The sequence below is a fragment of the Schistocerca serialis genome, chromosome 10, assembly GCF_023864345.2.
Source record: "Schistocerca serialis cubense isolate TAMUIC-IGC-003099 chromosome 10, iqSchSeri2.2, whole genome shotgun sequence".
Classification (NCBI taxonomy): domain Eukaryota; kingdom Metazoa; phylum Arthropoda; class Insecta; order Orthoptera; family Acrididae; genus Schistocerca; species Schistocerca serialis.
The window spans coordinates 85,550,927-85,569,028 of record NC_064647.1 but is presented as its reverse complement, the minus strand read 5'-3'; the positions used below and the strand labels follow the sequence as shown (position 1 = coordinate 85,569,028).

Sequence of the window (18,102 nt, the reverse complement as noted above, 5' to 3'; positions counted from 1 at the left end):
GTATGCATTCTTCACTCCGCGCTCTCTGTGGTACTGAAGAACACAGACTAGTTTCCTGCATACACGATTTTGGGAACAGAAGCCGCCGGTCTGTAACAGTAAAATATAAACACCATTCAGGGATTAGTCCTTAGGCCTGTTCTATGTACTGTAAGTTCCTTCGCATGATTTGTGCTTCTTCACAAGATATAGGAGTGAGGAACAGATGCAGTTTGTGGAGAGAGAATTCATATATTATTTTATGCTACACCTAATATCAAACAGTAAAAGTAATACATTACTGTTTGCTGTAGTTGCAACATCAGTTGTTGACAGTAATCTGAGTGTTGAAATATATACAGACACACAGTTTTCCAATTCAGGCAGTCAGCAATACAATGACTATTCCAAAGATGATGAGCCCTGACCGATATGGGAGCCTGCAAATGTTATGAAATGGCAAAAACACAAAATGGGCTCTGTGCCTCAATGTTCAAACTTAATTAGATCCACTGCTGGAGCTCCAGAGAGAGGACACTTGTATGTCACTGGTAGCAGTGTAAGCAGTCACGGCAGTGCCATCTTAACGCGCGGGTGCCTGTAGGGAACATGGCAGCACGACTGTCTGTGCATGTATTTTAAAGAGCGGCCGACTGATGTCAGCCGATACTGCACTGAGAGGGCCGAACGTTGTGTGACGACAAAACAAAACAATCTCGGCCTCACACCAGCCGGTCAGACGACACGGTCATGCTACTGCAGACAGCTGTTTCGGAGGATTGCTCTAGTTGGCACACCTGTGGAACTGTATGCACAATCCTGCATAAGGACCTGAAAATGCAACAAGTGGCATTCAGTTGAGTGGCACAAATGCTGACACATGCCCTCAAGGTTGTGTGCTTGCCAATTTCGTGATGAATGTACAAATGAGATTTCGTTTTGAACAACAGTGACAATGGATGAGACACAGCTGCCACTTTTCAATATTGAAACAATGTGCCAGTCAGCTTAGGGGAAGCACAGTGGTTACTTTTTTATGTTTCGGGTGAGAGCCAATGCTAGAAAAATGACTATGTGGTCATATTCTGTGACAGTGATGGTGTAATTCTTCTTCACTGCTTTCCAAAGTGCACTACAGTAAGAGGTGTGAGTTACTAGTTTGTTTTGTGGACAAGTTTCTTCCAGCTTCTGGTGATTTTTGGTTTTTCCGAGTTGTGAGAGACATTCCAACATAATCTAGAAAATATAGTAACACATCTGGATTGTAAGGTGGGTGTTCGAGAGACCGCCAGCGCAGCTCGGCGAGTTTTCACAAGTTAGAGCTACTGTAGGCAACTGTGCAAGAAAAGGAAGTCACAACTTGATTGCCAACATCATTTGCTGCGATAAGCAGTCACGCCATCATCCGGCAGTTTGCTGTAGTACGTTACATTCATCATTCTTCACCTATACAGGTGATACACAAGTAAAATTAGTTGGATACATAAAGAATGACTTTAACACTTATTTAATTACTACTATATCCCCTCACTTGTAATGGCTTAGGCAGAAAGTACGGCAGTATGAAATCTCCAACACCTTGTCACATTACAGAATGCATGGTGGTGACAACTGGAAAATCACAGATGTAATAGAGGCACAATTGGAAAATGTACAACCCAACAACGGAGTGTGTCTTCCGTTCTAGGCTTAGTCAAATATACATCAGTACTCTGTTGCTTTGATTTGCATAGTGACAAGAGCAACACAGCACTCTCGCAAGTCGCTTTTGAGGAAACTGAGTTGCCTTCCACTAGCCGCGCAAGATTCAAATGTTGTGTTCAGTGACATGCTTGCCAGATGCCATTTATAGCCGTGGTTTTTATTTTATCATGACCATTTCAAAACTTCTGCACCTAGCAGGGGGGAAAAAGGGGGGGGGGGGGGGCGGCATTGCACACCAAACACTAATGGTTATTGCTTAATTGTAGTGATACTAAAATGGCACACCTTTGTTCAGTCATGCGTACAGCCATTCCTTCTCCGTTCACCCGCAAGTGATTTCCAAATGTGCGGCACTGCTTGTGTCACTATGCGTATCAGATGAACAAAGTTCCGACTGAGTCAAATGTAGAAGACACACTCCATGGTTGGACATTCTCCTACAGTGTCATTGTTACGAAGGTGATTCAAATAGAAATCTTAAAAGTCTATAACATTTTTAGTTGTAATAATGAACAAACGACTTGCATGTCATTTGCTGACATAGTCTCCCTGACCCTGAATGCATATATTGTAATTTCCTTAGAAGTCTCAACTGTCTTACGGGCTGCATGTGGTTGGGTGTTGTCAAGCTGTAGCAATACTCCTAAAGTCAGAAGTCCTCACTGTTAACTCCTCACTGCAGGGTGAAGTTGTTATCATCACTCCCCTCTCCATGTAATGATTCAAAATTTCCCTCTTGCATCCCAGAAGAGAATGAGGATGGCTTTTCCAGCAGACGTTTTAAGTGCAATTATTTTTTTCCTTTCTGGGGTGATGAGCTGTGGCGTCATTCCTTACTTGACCTTTTCATTACTGGGTGGTCAGAGTGAACCCAAGTCTCAGAACCTGTAACAATTTTTCCCAGAAACACATCACTTTTGATATGGAACAATGCAAAAGTTCTCACAGGCATCGACGTGACAATCTTTCAATCCGGCAGTCAACTGACGTGGCACCCATCTTGCAGACACCTTATTGGAGTGCAGTACAATGTGAACAATATTCTGCACCGAATCAATCACTCTGTTCTCCTTTACGAGCTCCTCCACTGACAATGTTCTCGTTTGTCACTATGTGGTGAGCCTGCCCTGGTCTTGGGGCATCCACAGAAGTTACATTGGTTTTAAACTTCCTACATCACTCGTACACTTGCTACAATGATAAACACAAATCACCATACTTCAATGTCATTCCGTGATGAATTTCGATTGGTCTGACACCTTCACTACACAAGAAACGTGTCAGAGATTGCTGCTCAACTGCGGTGCGTGTTGACAATGGGGTGGCCATCTTGTTGTGGATGCTTCTGGCTTCTCCTGTGTTGTAGCATCACTGCCACCTGTTGGTCACTTTCTGAACCTCAAGGAACACTACTGCCCCCACCCACTCCATCACACCAATTTTCGAAAGTTTATGGGACTTTTAACATTTTCATCTTAATCACCTTCATATAGCAGTGATTACCCAGTGGTCAAAACATACTCCTACCGATGCATTCTGTGGTGTGACAAGAGCGAAAGTGAGTCAAATGAACAAAGTCCTGACTTATATTTGACTGAGCCTAACACAAAAGACACATTCCACGGTTGCAGATTCTCAAATTTTCCAGCAATCAAAACAGACTCTTATAGGTGAGTTTCATAGTGTGACAAGATAATGGAACTTTCACACTGTTGTACTCTGTGCTTAAGTAATTACAGGCGAGGAAAAGACGCTGTAGTAATTTAATAAATGTTAAAGTGATTCTTTATGTATCCAAATGTCTTTTCTGTTCCATGTCAACAGTGACACAACATGCTGAAGGAAGAATCTGTGTTTGTAGGTTCCACAGACACTGAGATGAGTAATACCACAGCTTATGCAGCACCAAACGATTACAAGTAGATCCTGCTGTTTACTGTTGCCAGTCTATGAATCCATTGTAACTGAGAGTAATTCATTCAGTGTGGTAATAAAGTAAACAAAAATGTTTATCTACCTCCAATTCTCACTTATGTTCGAGCTTTTGTTGAGTTTTTACGCACCGTTCTTATGAGCTACAGCATGTGTATCTGTGTTCGTGAGGACAGTAAATCGTATTGATCTGAGAGGGTTTGTTTTCTACCCAATGTTGATATTCCCAACAATCAACGAATATAATTTTAACATTACGTGACAATGCTTTTGACGTATTACTTTCTAACATGAATTATTAGATGAAAACAAAATAGAGTTAAAAATCTATTAAGCACTTAAAGAAGTACAATAAGTATCTCCAAAAAATAAGCATAGAATAGACATTGTCATTTAGATAAGACCAAATTAAAAAGAAACCGCTTTCTTCTTATGCCAATAAATGAACATACAACCAAGTCATTATAATGAATGCAGCTTACAAAGTGGTGGAAACTATTGTGCCGAATGTGGTAATAAATGATAAAACCAGATTTTCAGAAGCTACATGTAATGCCGCAGTTCGCAGTGAGCTGCGCCGAATCATAGTGTTCACATCGTGCGAAGCTTGTACGACTTCAGATAGGTAATGCTGAGAAATACAAAAGTTTCAAATATTTTGCGTGACTACTTTTGAAATAGGTAACTGGAGGTCTTAGAATCTGAACACACCTCATCCAAAATATTTCAAGTGCAACAGCAAGACGCAATCAATACCTTTAATGTCCAATAACAATGGACTCATCACTGATGATAGCGCCACTAAAGTAGGGTTACTTAACACAGTTTTACGGAACTCAGTCACCAAAAAAGACAAGAAGTAAATATTCTCAAATTTCAATCAAGAACAACTGGCAATGTGAAAAATTTAGAAGTAGGTATTCTCGGTGTAGTGAAGCAGCTTAAATCACTTAATAAAGGGAAGACCTCCAGCGCAGATTGTATACCAGTCAGTTTCCTTTTAGAGTATGCTGATACAATAGCTCCATGATTAGCAATCATATACAATTGCTCACTCGTGGAATGATGTGTACCTAAAGCCTGGAAAAATGCACAGGTCACACCAATACCCAAGAACTGACATTGGAGTAATCAGCTGAATTACAGACTCATATCACTAGCATCGTTCTGCAGTAGGATTTTGTAACATATACAGTGTTTGAACATCATGAATTATCTCAAAGGAAACAATATATTGACAAACAGATAATATGGATTCAGAAATAGTTGTTCCCTTGAAAAACAACTAGCTCTTTATTCACACAAAGTAATGAGCATTAATGATGGGGTATGTCAAACTGATTCCATATTTTTAGATTTGCCAGTAGACTTTTGACACTGTTCCTCACAATCGACTTCTAATCAAATTGCATGCTTATGGAATATCACCTCAGTTGTGCGACTGGATTTGTGGGTTCCTGTCAGAAAGGTCACAGATCATAGTAACTGATGGAAGGTCACCAAGTAAAATGGAAGTAATATGTGGTGTTCCCCAACAGGGTGTATATGCGGACAAGGGAGGGGGGGGGGGGGGGGGGGGGGATCCCGGATCTCCCAGTTAAAATTACACTTTCTCCTGGGTGAAAATATACCTTTTCCATGTTAAGTGACAGTATACTTTTCCTCGGTCCTGTAAAACTTATCAATCCTTTGAATAGTTATGGTTTTATACACCGGCGTAGACCTTCCTGGACCTTTAGAGGGGGAAGCGGGGGGATGACGTTTTTGAAAGATCTTTGATGTGCAGCAACATGTATGTTGCATATTTTCGTATTACGAAAGTGTAAATTTAAATTCCACTAAACATCGCATGTTACTTTCGGAAGCATTGAAATTATGATTGCAATGCACTTTTGTAGCCAGTCATCGCTCGTCCCGTGATCTCGCCTGCTGATGGCAGCGGATATTCTAGCGTTAAGACATGTGATGTAGTCAGCCGACAGCAATATCACTGTTAAGTAGAGCGTACACACAAATGGGAAAAGTTCATGGTTTAAATTAATATACACAGCATTACTACAATAAAAGCAAAGCTTTCACATATAATATTGGTCTTGAAGATTAATAAGCTGCAAGAGAAGCTAAGCTTTCACATATAATGTTGATATTTTTTGCACGTGTTACACTTTAAGATACATCACACAAATGTGTCAGTAAAACTTTTAATAAAGACATAAATGTCTGATCTGAGCCCGAAATTTTTCTAAATGTATGCCCTCAAAGATTTTATTTTTAAAAGAGACAACCACTCTGTAATTTAAGAAATTCATCGTACATTCTTGCACATAGTTCAACTTGCATAAAAGGAAATTTATTTTGAAATTAACGCTTTTCAAACAACCATTCGAAATATTGTCTGGTGACCTGTTAGAAATAGGTTCATTTCAGTAGTTGCCAGAGAGCGCCAGAAACAGGCCTCACTGCGCTTGCGCAGCTACAATGATGCAGGAAGCCCATATGTTCGTAGGTGTGAAACATGTAAAAGATATTACATTATGTCATAAAAGAAACAAGACATCAGAGGACACTCCAAGAGTATCGGAATTTCGTGAACCATACTAAAATGCATAATTCGGCTTAAAGTGCACATTCGTATGTCCAGATCTGGATGTAAATTTTCTTGAGTACTGGTACTGTATTATCGCATGTTTGGTTCTTTATTATGGCATAATGCCATATGTGCTAGAAGATGAAAACATGCACTTTTGAAATGCACCAAACAGTTGAAACTAGCCAATAGTGTGGAATTAAACACTTTGTTTCAAATAAATTGACTGCCTCAGCAGAAAAGATTAATAAAAGCCAAATTTCTTTAGCCAACTGACAAAAATAACTTAATTGTTCTGCAAGGCGATTAATGCTTGACTGTCAGAAAGGAGCACATAAAATAAAATCTGAAACTAATAACATATTTTAACCTTCTGTACTCATGCCAATGTATTTTAATTCACTTGATAGTTCACAGCCACAGAAATACATTTTGTTTTCATTTGACATGAGAGCAGTAAACGAAGAAATGACGTACACTATGCACACTTTCAAAAATCAACTTGTGGTTCATTCAGAAATAAACTTATAATATGTTCAAAAATGTTGAAAAACAAACAGGGACGCGTTTCAAAATCATACGAATAATCGACACACCAACGCGCGCTGGATACTAGGTGCTTTGTGAAACAAGGTTTTTTACTTCAAGAATATGAATTTGGCAGGCCCCCACCTCCCCTTCCCTGAAATTGCCGCCCAGGGTAGATACCACAGTTTGCCGCCAGTGAATGTGGCAGCTTGCACGCACCAGTAAAACTTTTCCGGGTAGCATCATGCTGCTTGATGCTGCTGCTGCTGCTGCTGCTGCTGCTACATATACAGCTAAAAGCCAAACTTCAGCAGCCAGAAGTGGGAGAAGGTACAACACATGCACGACTCAACTGTGCATGCGCACGAACCTGCCTGCAACTGCTCAAATGAATCTAAAGTAAACAGTTGTGACATCACACTCATCAGAGGCAATTTGTTGTTATGAAGCATTGCACAGTCTTCCTAAGGCCTTTGACACATTTTGCTGTTGGCAGACGCTTGTATGAGCATTGTGTTTTGTTGTATATGGTACATTTCCTTTGCAACTTCAGTTTTATTTTTGTTTTTATTTCTCGTTCATATTTTATTCCTGCAGTATTATTCTGCAGTAGTGGGAGACATAATATCCTTTGTTAGAGTATTGCTTCTTACCACTCAAAATTACAAAAATTTAACTGAAAACTAAAACAAAACAAAACAAAAATTACAGGGATTCTAGAAAATTTCCAGGTTTATCCTGGTTTTCTCCTGGATGAAAAAATATCCAGGTTTTTCTCACTCTCACGGTTGTCCTGGGTCATATACACCCTGCCCAAGTAAGTGTTATAAGCTCTCAGCTGTCCTAATGACATGTGAGATAATCTCAGCAGTCCTCTTGATATTGCTTGTAGATGATGCTGTCATTTACTATCAGATGATCAAGACCAATTGCAAAATGATTTAGACAAGATTTCTATATGGTGCAAAGGTGGCAATCAGCTCTAAATAACAAAAAGTGTGAAGCCATCCACATTAGTACTAAAAGAAATCTGCTAAAATTTGGTTATACAATAAATCACGCAAATCTAAAGACTGTAAATTCTACAAAATATTTAGGAATTACAGTTACAGATAACTTAAATTGGAACAATCACATAGATAATATTGTGGAGAAACCAAACCAAAGACTGTGACTTAAGTCATTAAAACAAAGGTGTTTTCTGCTGTGGCAGGATCTTATCATGAAATTTCAATCACCTATTTTCTCTTCCAATTGCAAAAATATTTTGTTAGCGCCCACCTACATACGAAGAAATGATCCTCGTAACAAAATGAGAGAAACCGGAGCTCCCGTAGAAAGATTTAAGTGCTCGTTTTTCCCGTGTGCCATTCGAGAGTGGAACAGAAGAGAAAAAGCATGAAGGTGGATCAATGAACCCTCTGCCAAGCACTTAATCGTGAAGTGCAGCGTAACGATGTAGATGTAGTTATAGATCTCCCACTTGTAACTCACCCTACAGTCAAAACTACAGTTGTGGTAATTGATGTTAATGACAATGAACTTTGTCCTTCAGGGTGTTCTACATGACCAAACACTGCTCAGAAAAAGATGAACATTTTGTAGTTTTAGACTCACCGCTCAGTTGCCTGGCAGCACTGTCCAGCATGTTCTGTATGTAGTTCCCCACGTAGTTCTGAACCTTTAAGAAAAGAATTGGCATGACAATTGTAATTACTGATATACTTCTATATAATTATCATTTGGAGCCACACGCAACAACATTTACCTACAATTAACTGCATGCCGACCTAATATTACGATGTCACTGTGAATCGTATAAGGCACACTTTTTGTCTTGCGGATCTCAACAATCTTGTTCATTATTTAAATTTGTTCGAGGAACAGGCTGGGATTTTAGGTTCACAGTTAAAAAGTTCTCCTCTTCTTCTCCACAATATAAAAGTAAGTGTTTATCGTAACTAGCATGCTGTATTTTTTTTGAATACAGGGTGTACATTAAGTCTGGGAACACTTTCAGTTATTTATTGCACAAGAACCAAACATTGTACAGATATCATACATATGTCATTTTGAAGAGGAACCCTGAAAGTTTTTTTCACGTATACCGCCTCAATGTAGTTTGGTGATTTGCTGATAGTCAGCGCTAGTCACAAGCATGGAGAGTTCAGGTGCAGAGTGAGCTTCCTGTGTGAAGTGTGCTACACCTGTTCAACAGATGTTAAGAACCAAGTACGGAAAGAAGCCACCAAGGCCATTTAACACTGGCACAACAAATTCGTTATGATGGATTGCTTGTGCCCAGGAAAGAGAAGCAGACGTCCCAGTGTGAGTGAAGTGAATGTGAAGTGTGTATGAGAGACATTTATAAGGTGTTCCAAGAAATCTGTGTGTCATGCATCCCGTGAACTTGAAATGGCTCCGATGACAGTGTGGAAAAGTCCTGTGATAGAAGCTGTCTATGAAACCATTCAAACTGAAGCTAGTGCAGAATCTCGATGACGACGACAAAGACAAGCATTTTGAGTTTCGTTCACAGTTGCAACAATTGAAAGAGGATGGGGATGGCATTGCCGATTGCTTGATTTTTAGCAAGGAAGCCACTTTACACACTAATGAGAAAGTCAACAGGCATAACTGTCGAATCTGGGGTACAAAGAATCCACACAAATTCATTGAATTTGAGGGTGATTCCCCAAAGGTAAATGTTTCTTGTGCCTTGTCGTGGCGAAAACTGTACAGGCCATTCTTCTTCGCAAAGAGCACTGTCACTGGATGTTACTTCTTGGACATGTTGCAGCAATGGCTGATGCCTCAAATGCAATTGGACTCTCCGTTCATCTTTCAGCAGGATGGGGCTCCACCTCATTTTCATCGTGAAGTTCATGGGTACCTGAACACAGAGCTGCCACATCGATGGATCGGCCGTGCTACAGAAGGAGACAGTTGTTTCACGAAATGGGCTCCTCAATCACCAGATCTCACTCCGTGTGACTTTTTTCTGTGGGGACACATTAAAGATCTGGTGTATGTACTGCCTCTACCACATGATGTAGCACAGCTCTGGGAGAAAATACAAGATGCGGCTGCCACAGTTGACAATGCCATGCTGGGACGGGTGTGGCAAGAATTCGATTACCATATTGACGTCTGCCGGGTCACTCACAGTTCGCATATCGATTGTTCAAAATGCAATATGTATGACATCTGTACAATGTTTAGTTCTTGTGCAATAAATAATTGAAAGTGTTCCTGGACTTTATGTACACCCCGTATTTCTCCAAGGAAGATGACAATGTTTTCTGTAATAATCTCAAGTCCATTACAGAGATTCTTGACTGTGATTTGTGAAGCAAGGGTTGAGGTTAAGAAATTCTGTAAAGTTAGCAAGGGCTGATTTGGGGGCAGTGGGGGTGAATCACAGTAGGATGGAGGAGTGAACTGAGTCAGGCAGGATTCAACATTGGTATTTGGTGGAGTCTGGTTGGTAGGGTTAGTGGCGAAAAAGTATTACCACTGTAGGGACCAGGAGAGGAGAGAAGGTCTTTAACCAGTCCTGCAGACTGAATTTGGAAGTGGGGCAAAAGGTGAGGCCCCTGGAAAGGACTGATACTTCTGTGGGGCTAAGCCTTTTTGAGGAAAGGTTCACGACTGTGTTTCGGGTCTATTTAGGTTCTGGATTCTGTAAGGTGGTGGTGAGGTTTTGAGGGTGACTTAAGTGTACTAGGTCTGAGGCAGGGTTTGTCAGCTATGAGGGGATGTTGGGGAGGATTGGAGGTCCCTGTAGAAGTGGTGGATAGTGGTAGTCCAAGGCAGGAGAATGAAGTGACCATAACAAAGAGTTTTTTAAGAACGTGTACATGTTGCTCTAGTTCTGGAGGGCAAGGGTTTCAATGTGTGATATGGGACCCAGGAATTTGGGATTGCACAGCAGTAGAATTTTACAGATGGAGAGGAAGTACTGCAAGGAGGTTTGGGCCTAATTGATGTATTTTGCAGGACTATGTTGGTGAGGGTTACGGTCTGGAGGGACCTGAATAGATGGAGGTCACTGTGGAAGGAAGGATGGCAGTAGTAAATGGGTAATCTGATGGTCAGGATTCCATGAGCCAAGCAACAACACAGGAACAGTATGTGGCATGGTCTGCATCACCCTGCACGACTTGTTAAAGACATTATTTCCTTCTGCCAGGACCTACAGTAGCAGCACTTTTTCACCACCAACCCTACCAGTCAGACTCCAAACGAAGACCAATACTGAAACCTGTCTCACTCAGTTCATTCCTCCATCCAACTGCGATCCACCCCCACTGCTCTCAAATCAGCCCCTGCTAACTTTACAGAATTTCTTAACCTCAAATCTTGCCTCACCATCATTCCCCAAATCCCTCAATATGCAAACTAGCCTTACATCCACAGAACGAAAACCAATCTACCACCTAAAAATGCTGATCCCAACCTTATAAGCCTACCTGCTGCCAAAGGCTCCACCACTATTGTTTCGAATGACACGGATTACCTGGCAGAAGGACTCCGCCAGCTGTCAGATTCATTCACCTACAAATCCTGCCAGTCACCCTATTCCCAAAATCCAGCAGCATCTCCTGACTCTCTTCAAACCTTTAGGCCCATCTCAGAACCTCGAACCTCTACCTGGAGTCCATTTCTCTCCTCACACCTACCACTTCCTGCACTCCCATTTTCTACATGCTTTCTGAAGTCCATAAACTCAACCATCCAGGACACCTCACTGTTGCCAGTTACTGTGCCCCCATAAGAGAATCTCTCTGCTCTTGTAGACCAACACCTTCAGCCTATTACCCACATACTACCCTTCCATATAAAGAAACCGACCACTTCCTCCACCGACTCTCCACAGTTCCTGTTCCTTTACCACATGATGCCCTGCTTGTCACTATTGATGCCACCTCCCTTCGCAATAACATCCCTAATGCCCGTGGCCTTACTGCTACTGAACACTACCTTTCCCAATGCCAAATGGCTTCCAAACCTAGACCTTCTTCCTAGTCGCCATAACCAACTATATCCTCACTCACAATTACATTTAGTTTGAAGGCATTACTTAAAAACAAATCTGAGGTACAGCTATGGGCACCTGCATGGCACCATTCTATGCCAACCTATTCAGAGACCATCTAGATGAATCCTTCCTAAACAGTCAGAATTGCAAACCCCCTCACCTGGTTCAGATTCACTGATGACATCTTCGTGATCTAGATCTAGGGTGAGGGCACCCTTTCCACATTCCCCCAGAACCTCAACACCTTCTCCACCATTTGTTTCACCTGGTTCTCCTCAGCCCTAGAAGATACCTCCCTCAATGATGATCTCCAGCACTCAGATGGCTCGATCAGTACCCATATCCACATCAAACCTACCAGTCACCAACACCACCTCCATTTCAATAGCTGCCACCCATTTCACACCAAGAAATAGGGACAGAGCCTAGTCATCCACAGTCCTCACCTCTGCACTGACAAGCAATCCCTCACCAAATATGCTGAGGATATCACTAAGGCCTTCACAGACAGAGAGTAGCCCACCTACCTCATTCAGAAACAGATCTTCTGCAACTTGTCTCCCAGTCACCCACCTTACCCAATGACCAGCCACGACAGAGCATCACCCCCATATCCCACCCCCCTTTCAACTCAGTACAATTCGTGACTGGAATAAACTGAATAGACATACACAGAGAAACATTATGAAAGTAAACAAAATGATAAATCAAGTACCGGATGATATCAAAAAGTCAGTATAAATTTGAAAACTTAATAAACCACGGAATAATGTAGATAGAGGGGTAAAAATTGACATACATGCTTGGAATGACATGGGGTTTTATCAGGAAAAAAATAAAAAATAAAATAAAACAATGTTCACAAAAGTCCGACAGATGGCGCTAGACGGCAAAACGTCAGTGACTGCACATGACAATCGTGTATAAAAGGAGCTGTAATGAGAGAGAAAGAGAATCAGATGCGCCAGCAGTCATAGCATGTTGACATTCTGAAAGGTGCTTTTAGTGAAGCTGTATTATCAGAATGGGGAATGTGCTAGTTCAGCGTTACGATCCTATCGCCATAGGAAGGGGATTCAAATGGGTAAAGGTCCGTTGACAAATGCAGCTGTGGCAAGAATAATTTTGAAGTTCGAAGCCACGGGTTGTTTAGACGATAGACCCCGTAGTGGCCAACCGAGCACAAGGCGTAATGCTGCTGAGACAGTTCAGGAAGGAATGGAGACTGGAGCAGGTTCGTCTATGCATGGGGAAGTCAGCGCTCGTGCAGACGCACGTCGCACTGGCATTCCATACACTACTGTTTGGTTGGCACTTACGTGTACCCTCCGATGCCATCCGTACAAAATCCATTGGCATCATGAACTGTTACCTGGCGATTTAGTGAAGCGGAGGGCATTTGCGGTGTGGAGGTTTCAAAAGATGGCGGAGGATGACGATTGGTTGAGTAACGTGTTGGGGACCGACAAAGCTCATTTCACACTCCGAGGGTCCGTCAACGCCCACAACTGCAGAATTTGGGCTACTGAAAATCCTAGAACTGTCGTGGAAACTCCATTGCACGACCAGAAAGTCACGGTATGGGTTGGATTTACCACATCTACCGTTATGGGGCCTTTTTTCTTCGAGAAAATGTGTGATTCTGGTTTTGTAACTGCTACCGTGACGAGTGAGAGGTACGCAGATATGTTACAGAATCGCATCATCCACAGCCTGGCTGATAAACACCTGCTGGAACGTACAGTGTTTATGCAGGGTGGCGCTCCACCCCATATTGCTAGACTCGTGAAAGATCTCTTGCGTGCGTCGTTTGGTGATGATCGTGTGCTCAGCCGCCACTTCCGTCATGCTTGGCGTCCCAGGTCCCCAGACCTCAGTCCGTGCGATTATTGGCTTTGGGGTTACCTGAAGTCGCAAGTGTATCGTGATCGACCGACATCTTTATGGATGCTGAAAGGCAACATCCGACGCCAATGCCTCACCATAAATCCCGACATGCTTTACAGTGCTGTTCACAACATTATTCCTGGACTACAGCTATTGTTGAGGAATGATGGTGGACATATTGAGCATTTCCTGTGAAGAACATCATCTTTGCTTTGTCTTACTTTGTTATGCTAATTATTGCTATTCTGATCAGATGAAGCGCCATCTGTCTGACATTTTTTGAACTTTTGTATTTTTTTGGTTCTAATAAAATCCCATGTCATACCAAGCATGTGTGTCAATTTGTATCTCTCTATCTACATTATTCCGTGATTTATTCAGTTTTCAAATTTATACTGACTTTTTGATCACCCGGTACATTAATTTTGCTAACTGGGAAGTAAAATGACAAGATGACAACAGAAGTATAATGGATATTAAAAGAAGAGTTACAATGAATAAACAACAATACAGAAATAACAGTTAGTTATTGATAAACACGCTACCTCTGTATGGAAACAAGAAATAAATTCATCAAAACATTTATTTGGAGCATTTTGACTATGGTTGTGAAGAGTGGACTCTGTAGGAACAAGGAAAAATTCTGAAGAGGACATTAAATAACATGGGATAGAGAAACACAAATAAATCAATTAGACACCTACTCTGACATAACAGTTTCCTAAAAACTGTCTTGTAAGTGAAAATTACGAGGGGAAAAAGCCAAGAGGCAGGCCAAGAACATTCGTATCAGCGAATGTTGTCAGTGAAATGAACTGCTGGAACTACGCCCAAATGCTAAAGACAGTGACAGACAAAAAACAAGTAATTGCTTTTAGCATTTGAGATCAACATGCAGAGTCTGGTAGTGGCTTATGCCAAAATGCATAAAATTGTAAAGATCCTAAAAAACAGAAAAGCAATCAAGATAGGAAACTACGTTAACTTACAACTGCTGACATTAGGCAAAAAAGCGAAATGTTCAACTGTGATTTATTATATAAGGTGACAATATAAAAATGACAAATGTACAGCAAGCTGGAATCTCTAACTTACAGCATGTGAGGGCTTGCTGGCGTCTGCCATGTTTATATTACACTTGGAAAGCGTGATGGTGTCATAGACGAATGGCCGCACAGTCCGCAGAGGTATCAAGTCCAGCTTGAAGTTCTTCTTCCTGATCTTCAGGATGGCACAGTGTTTCTCTTTTGCTTCTCCTTCACACAAAGATGTAGCAACAGGGCTGCCTGGAGGAGGGAAAAAAATAAAATAAAATAACAAGCTCCTACTGTCACACATATTATAATTAAAATATGTTGTTTTTATTTTAAAAAATATGATTTAAAATCTGTTAATTAATATTTCCACACTATTTCCATTTGGTAGTAAGTACAGAATTTATAACAAGTGAAAAAAAAAGCAGCTGCAAGTGTGAATCAAATGAGCGACCTTGTGATCATTCAAGTTATGTGCTATTAACTCAACTACAGGCATTTTCATTGAAAGGCGATAAATGCTTTGTATTTAACAGCAATCCGAAATAATCTACTTTTGAAAGATGATTTACACTGTTATACTCCCCGCATTTTCATAATCCTAGATACATGCAAAACCACATGACTCAACACAACGTAAGGTTATGAGGCGTATTAGTAACATGTTTGGAAAAGTAATTCTATGTCTAGTTAAAATCTGGTAATTTCTGATTCTCAAAAATACATGTCACATGGACACTGAAATGACGCACATTTTCAATTCTGACTAGAAAATCTATGTTTAAATTTTATTAACTACGTAATGGTGCATTTCAATAAGTAGGTAATCATTTATTGTAATTATAATAAATTAAAATACAACTGCCAATAACAGGTGAACTGGTTCCAATTGCTAAAATTTCATTTATACTTAGGTGGCTGTGCCTGCCAAATGACTTCACAGGATTGCCAGGACAGTGCAAGTTTCGTTCAACTGAGTGCATGGGATCATGCTCGTGTGCACATGTGATGTCAATGTAAATTCTTTTTTCTGAAAATTCAGTAAAAAAGAGTTTTATAAGTCATTAAATTATTGGAATCCCTATCATACCAAATAATACAACACAGTGCTACCTTCTAGCGAGTAGATATCATCGACGGTTATCTCGAACAACTAAATATTAATTTAAGTACCTTAAAACTGTGACATTTTCCTGCCACAAAATACTGTAATTGCCCAATGCTTTGTAATTTTGTAGAAGCATATGCAATTTAAATGAACATTTTATTTGAATTGAACTCAGGGGGGTGTTATTCTGGGAAGTGGTCTTGATACTATTGTGGGATGAGGCAGCTACTTCTTTGCACCGACAGGTCTCAAAGATGTGCTATATATAGCTCTGAGGAACTGACACTTCATCACAATTTGAAGCTCAATAGTGGAATGGGTCTGAGACAGTGCAACACAGCAGACTGTTAACAAAGGCACGCGCATACTGAACTGGTTCCGAGACATGTGAATGTGTCAAAGATTTCTTAAGTAATGGAACACAGTACACTGTCCTTGGCTGTGAGTGTTCACCAGAGAGAAGGATATCATCAGGAGTGCCCCAGCAAAGTGTTATATGACTGCTCTTATTCTGTACATACATATGATCTGACAGACAGGGAAAGCAGCAATCTGCGTATTTGCTGCTGATGCTGTACAGGAGGTATCATTGCCGAGTGACTGCAGGAAAATCGTCGTCGTCGGCTGATACTCGTATCCGAGTTTTCATTTCTCTCCTGAGATTTCCTTTGTCACGGTTCAGGCGTGGAAGTGTCGTTGATGGCTTAGCAATCCAATCCTAGCGTGGAACCGGCGGCCACAGACATTACAGCTGATGGAAGGTGGAGGACATGGCTGAGCCTGGAGGAGTTTACGTCTCTGGCGTTTGTCATTCTCCATTCTTCGACGTTCCAGCTCAAAGTTTTGAAGAGCATTTGAGGTAACTGAGCGCCAGCGACTTCGGTCTTCTGCTATTGTGGACCAGTTACTCGGATCAATGTTCAAGTTTTTCAGATTTTTCTTGTACTGATCCTTATAACGTTTGAGAGGGGCACCTCGTGGCCTTTTACCTGTGCTCACTTCGCTGTACAACATTTGGCGTGGAAGTCTGTCATTTTTCATCCGCTGGACATGTCCGACCCATCTGAGTTGATGCCCAATGATAAGAGCTTCCATGCTATGCATTTTTGCTTTCTCTAGAACAGCCGTGTTGGATATGAAGTCATCCCATTTCAGGTTCATGATATATCTTAGCTTCTGTTGGTTGAAGCGTTCTAGTTTCTTCAGGACACTTCATCACTTTCTGCAGGAAAATACAACATGACTTACACAAAATTTCTAGTTGATGTGAGAAATGGCAGCTTGTTCTAAATGTAGAAAAATGTAAGTTAATGCAGACATGTAGGACAAATAATCTCATACTGTCCAAATAGAGCATTAGTGGCATACTGCTCAATGCAGTCGTGTCGATTAAATACCTACACGTAATGTTGAAAAGCGATACATAATGGAATGATTGAGTAAGAATGGTACAAGTGAAGGTGAATGGTCGACTTTGGCTGGGGGAATTTTATGACGGTGTGGTTCACCTGTAAAGGCAACCGCACAAAAAACACTAGTGCAACTCATTCTTAAGCACTGTTCGAATGTTTGGGATCCCCACCAGGTCAGATCAAAGGAACGCATCAAAGCAATTTGGACTCGAGCTGCTAGATTTGCTATCGGCAGGTTCGATCGACATGCGAGTATTACGGAGATGCTTTGCGAACTCGAGTTAGAACTACCGGAGGGAAAGCGACATTCTTTTAGAGAACCAGCATCTGTAGCTGACTGTGGAATGGGCCTACTGTCACCAAGGTACATTCCACGTAACGAGCACAAAGAGAAGATGGGAGACATTAGAACACTTATGGAGGCTCGTAGACAGTAGTTTTTCCCTCATTCTATTTGCGAGTGGAACAAGAAAGGAAATTACTAGTAGTGGTACAAATACCCTCTACCGTGCACTGTTTGGTGACTCGCAGAGTGCATACATTGATGTAGCTGTAGACGTAGATGCATGTCATATGAAACTGATCAGCAGTAAATTTCGATGTGGAAGTCAGACTGTGTAATATGTAGAACCAATATTTACGGAAGATAGTAAGTGAGAAGTTTTTCAATCCTCTTCCCCAAAGTGCACCAAATAGCCACTATTCTACATTTTGCAAAATTCGAGAAAAGCAATTTCACTCTCAGTTCTTTTTTCTGCTTTGGGTAACATTTCCAAAAATCTACAGATCAGAAAAAAGGGCCACTATAATACCTTTACCTTTACAGGCAGATAATTACTCGAAGACACTATTGACACCGTGTGCCAGACTGGGACTTGAAATCTGAAGCT

At 41.1% G+C, this 18,102-nt stretch overlaps 1 protein-coding gene across 1 annotated transcript in view; it reads right to left on the bottom strand.

The window, feature by feature from the left end:
* Window positions 1-18,102, bottom strand: part of LOC126425264 (double-strand break repair protein MRE11) — a 150,983-nt gene that overhangs the window by 86,915 nt on the left and 45,966 nt on the right. Inside the window, exons 6-7 of the mRNA XM_050088234.1 lie at window positions 14,754-14,944; window positions 8,348-8,411 (exon numbers count right to left, since the gene is read on the bottom strand). Of these exons, the coding sequence (XP_049944191.1) occupies window positions 8,348-8,411; window positions 14,754-14,944 (255 nt within the window). The remainder of the gene's footprint in view (window positions 1-8,347; window positions 8,412-14,753; window positions 14,945-18,102) is intronic.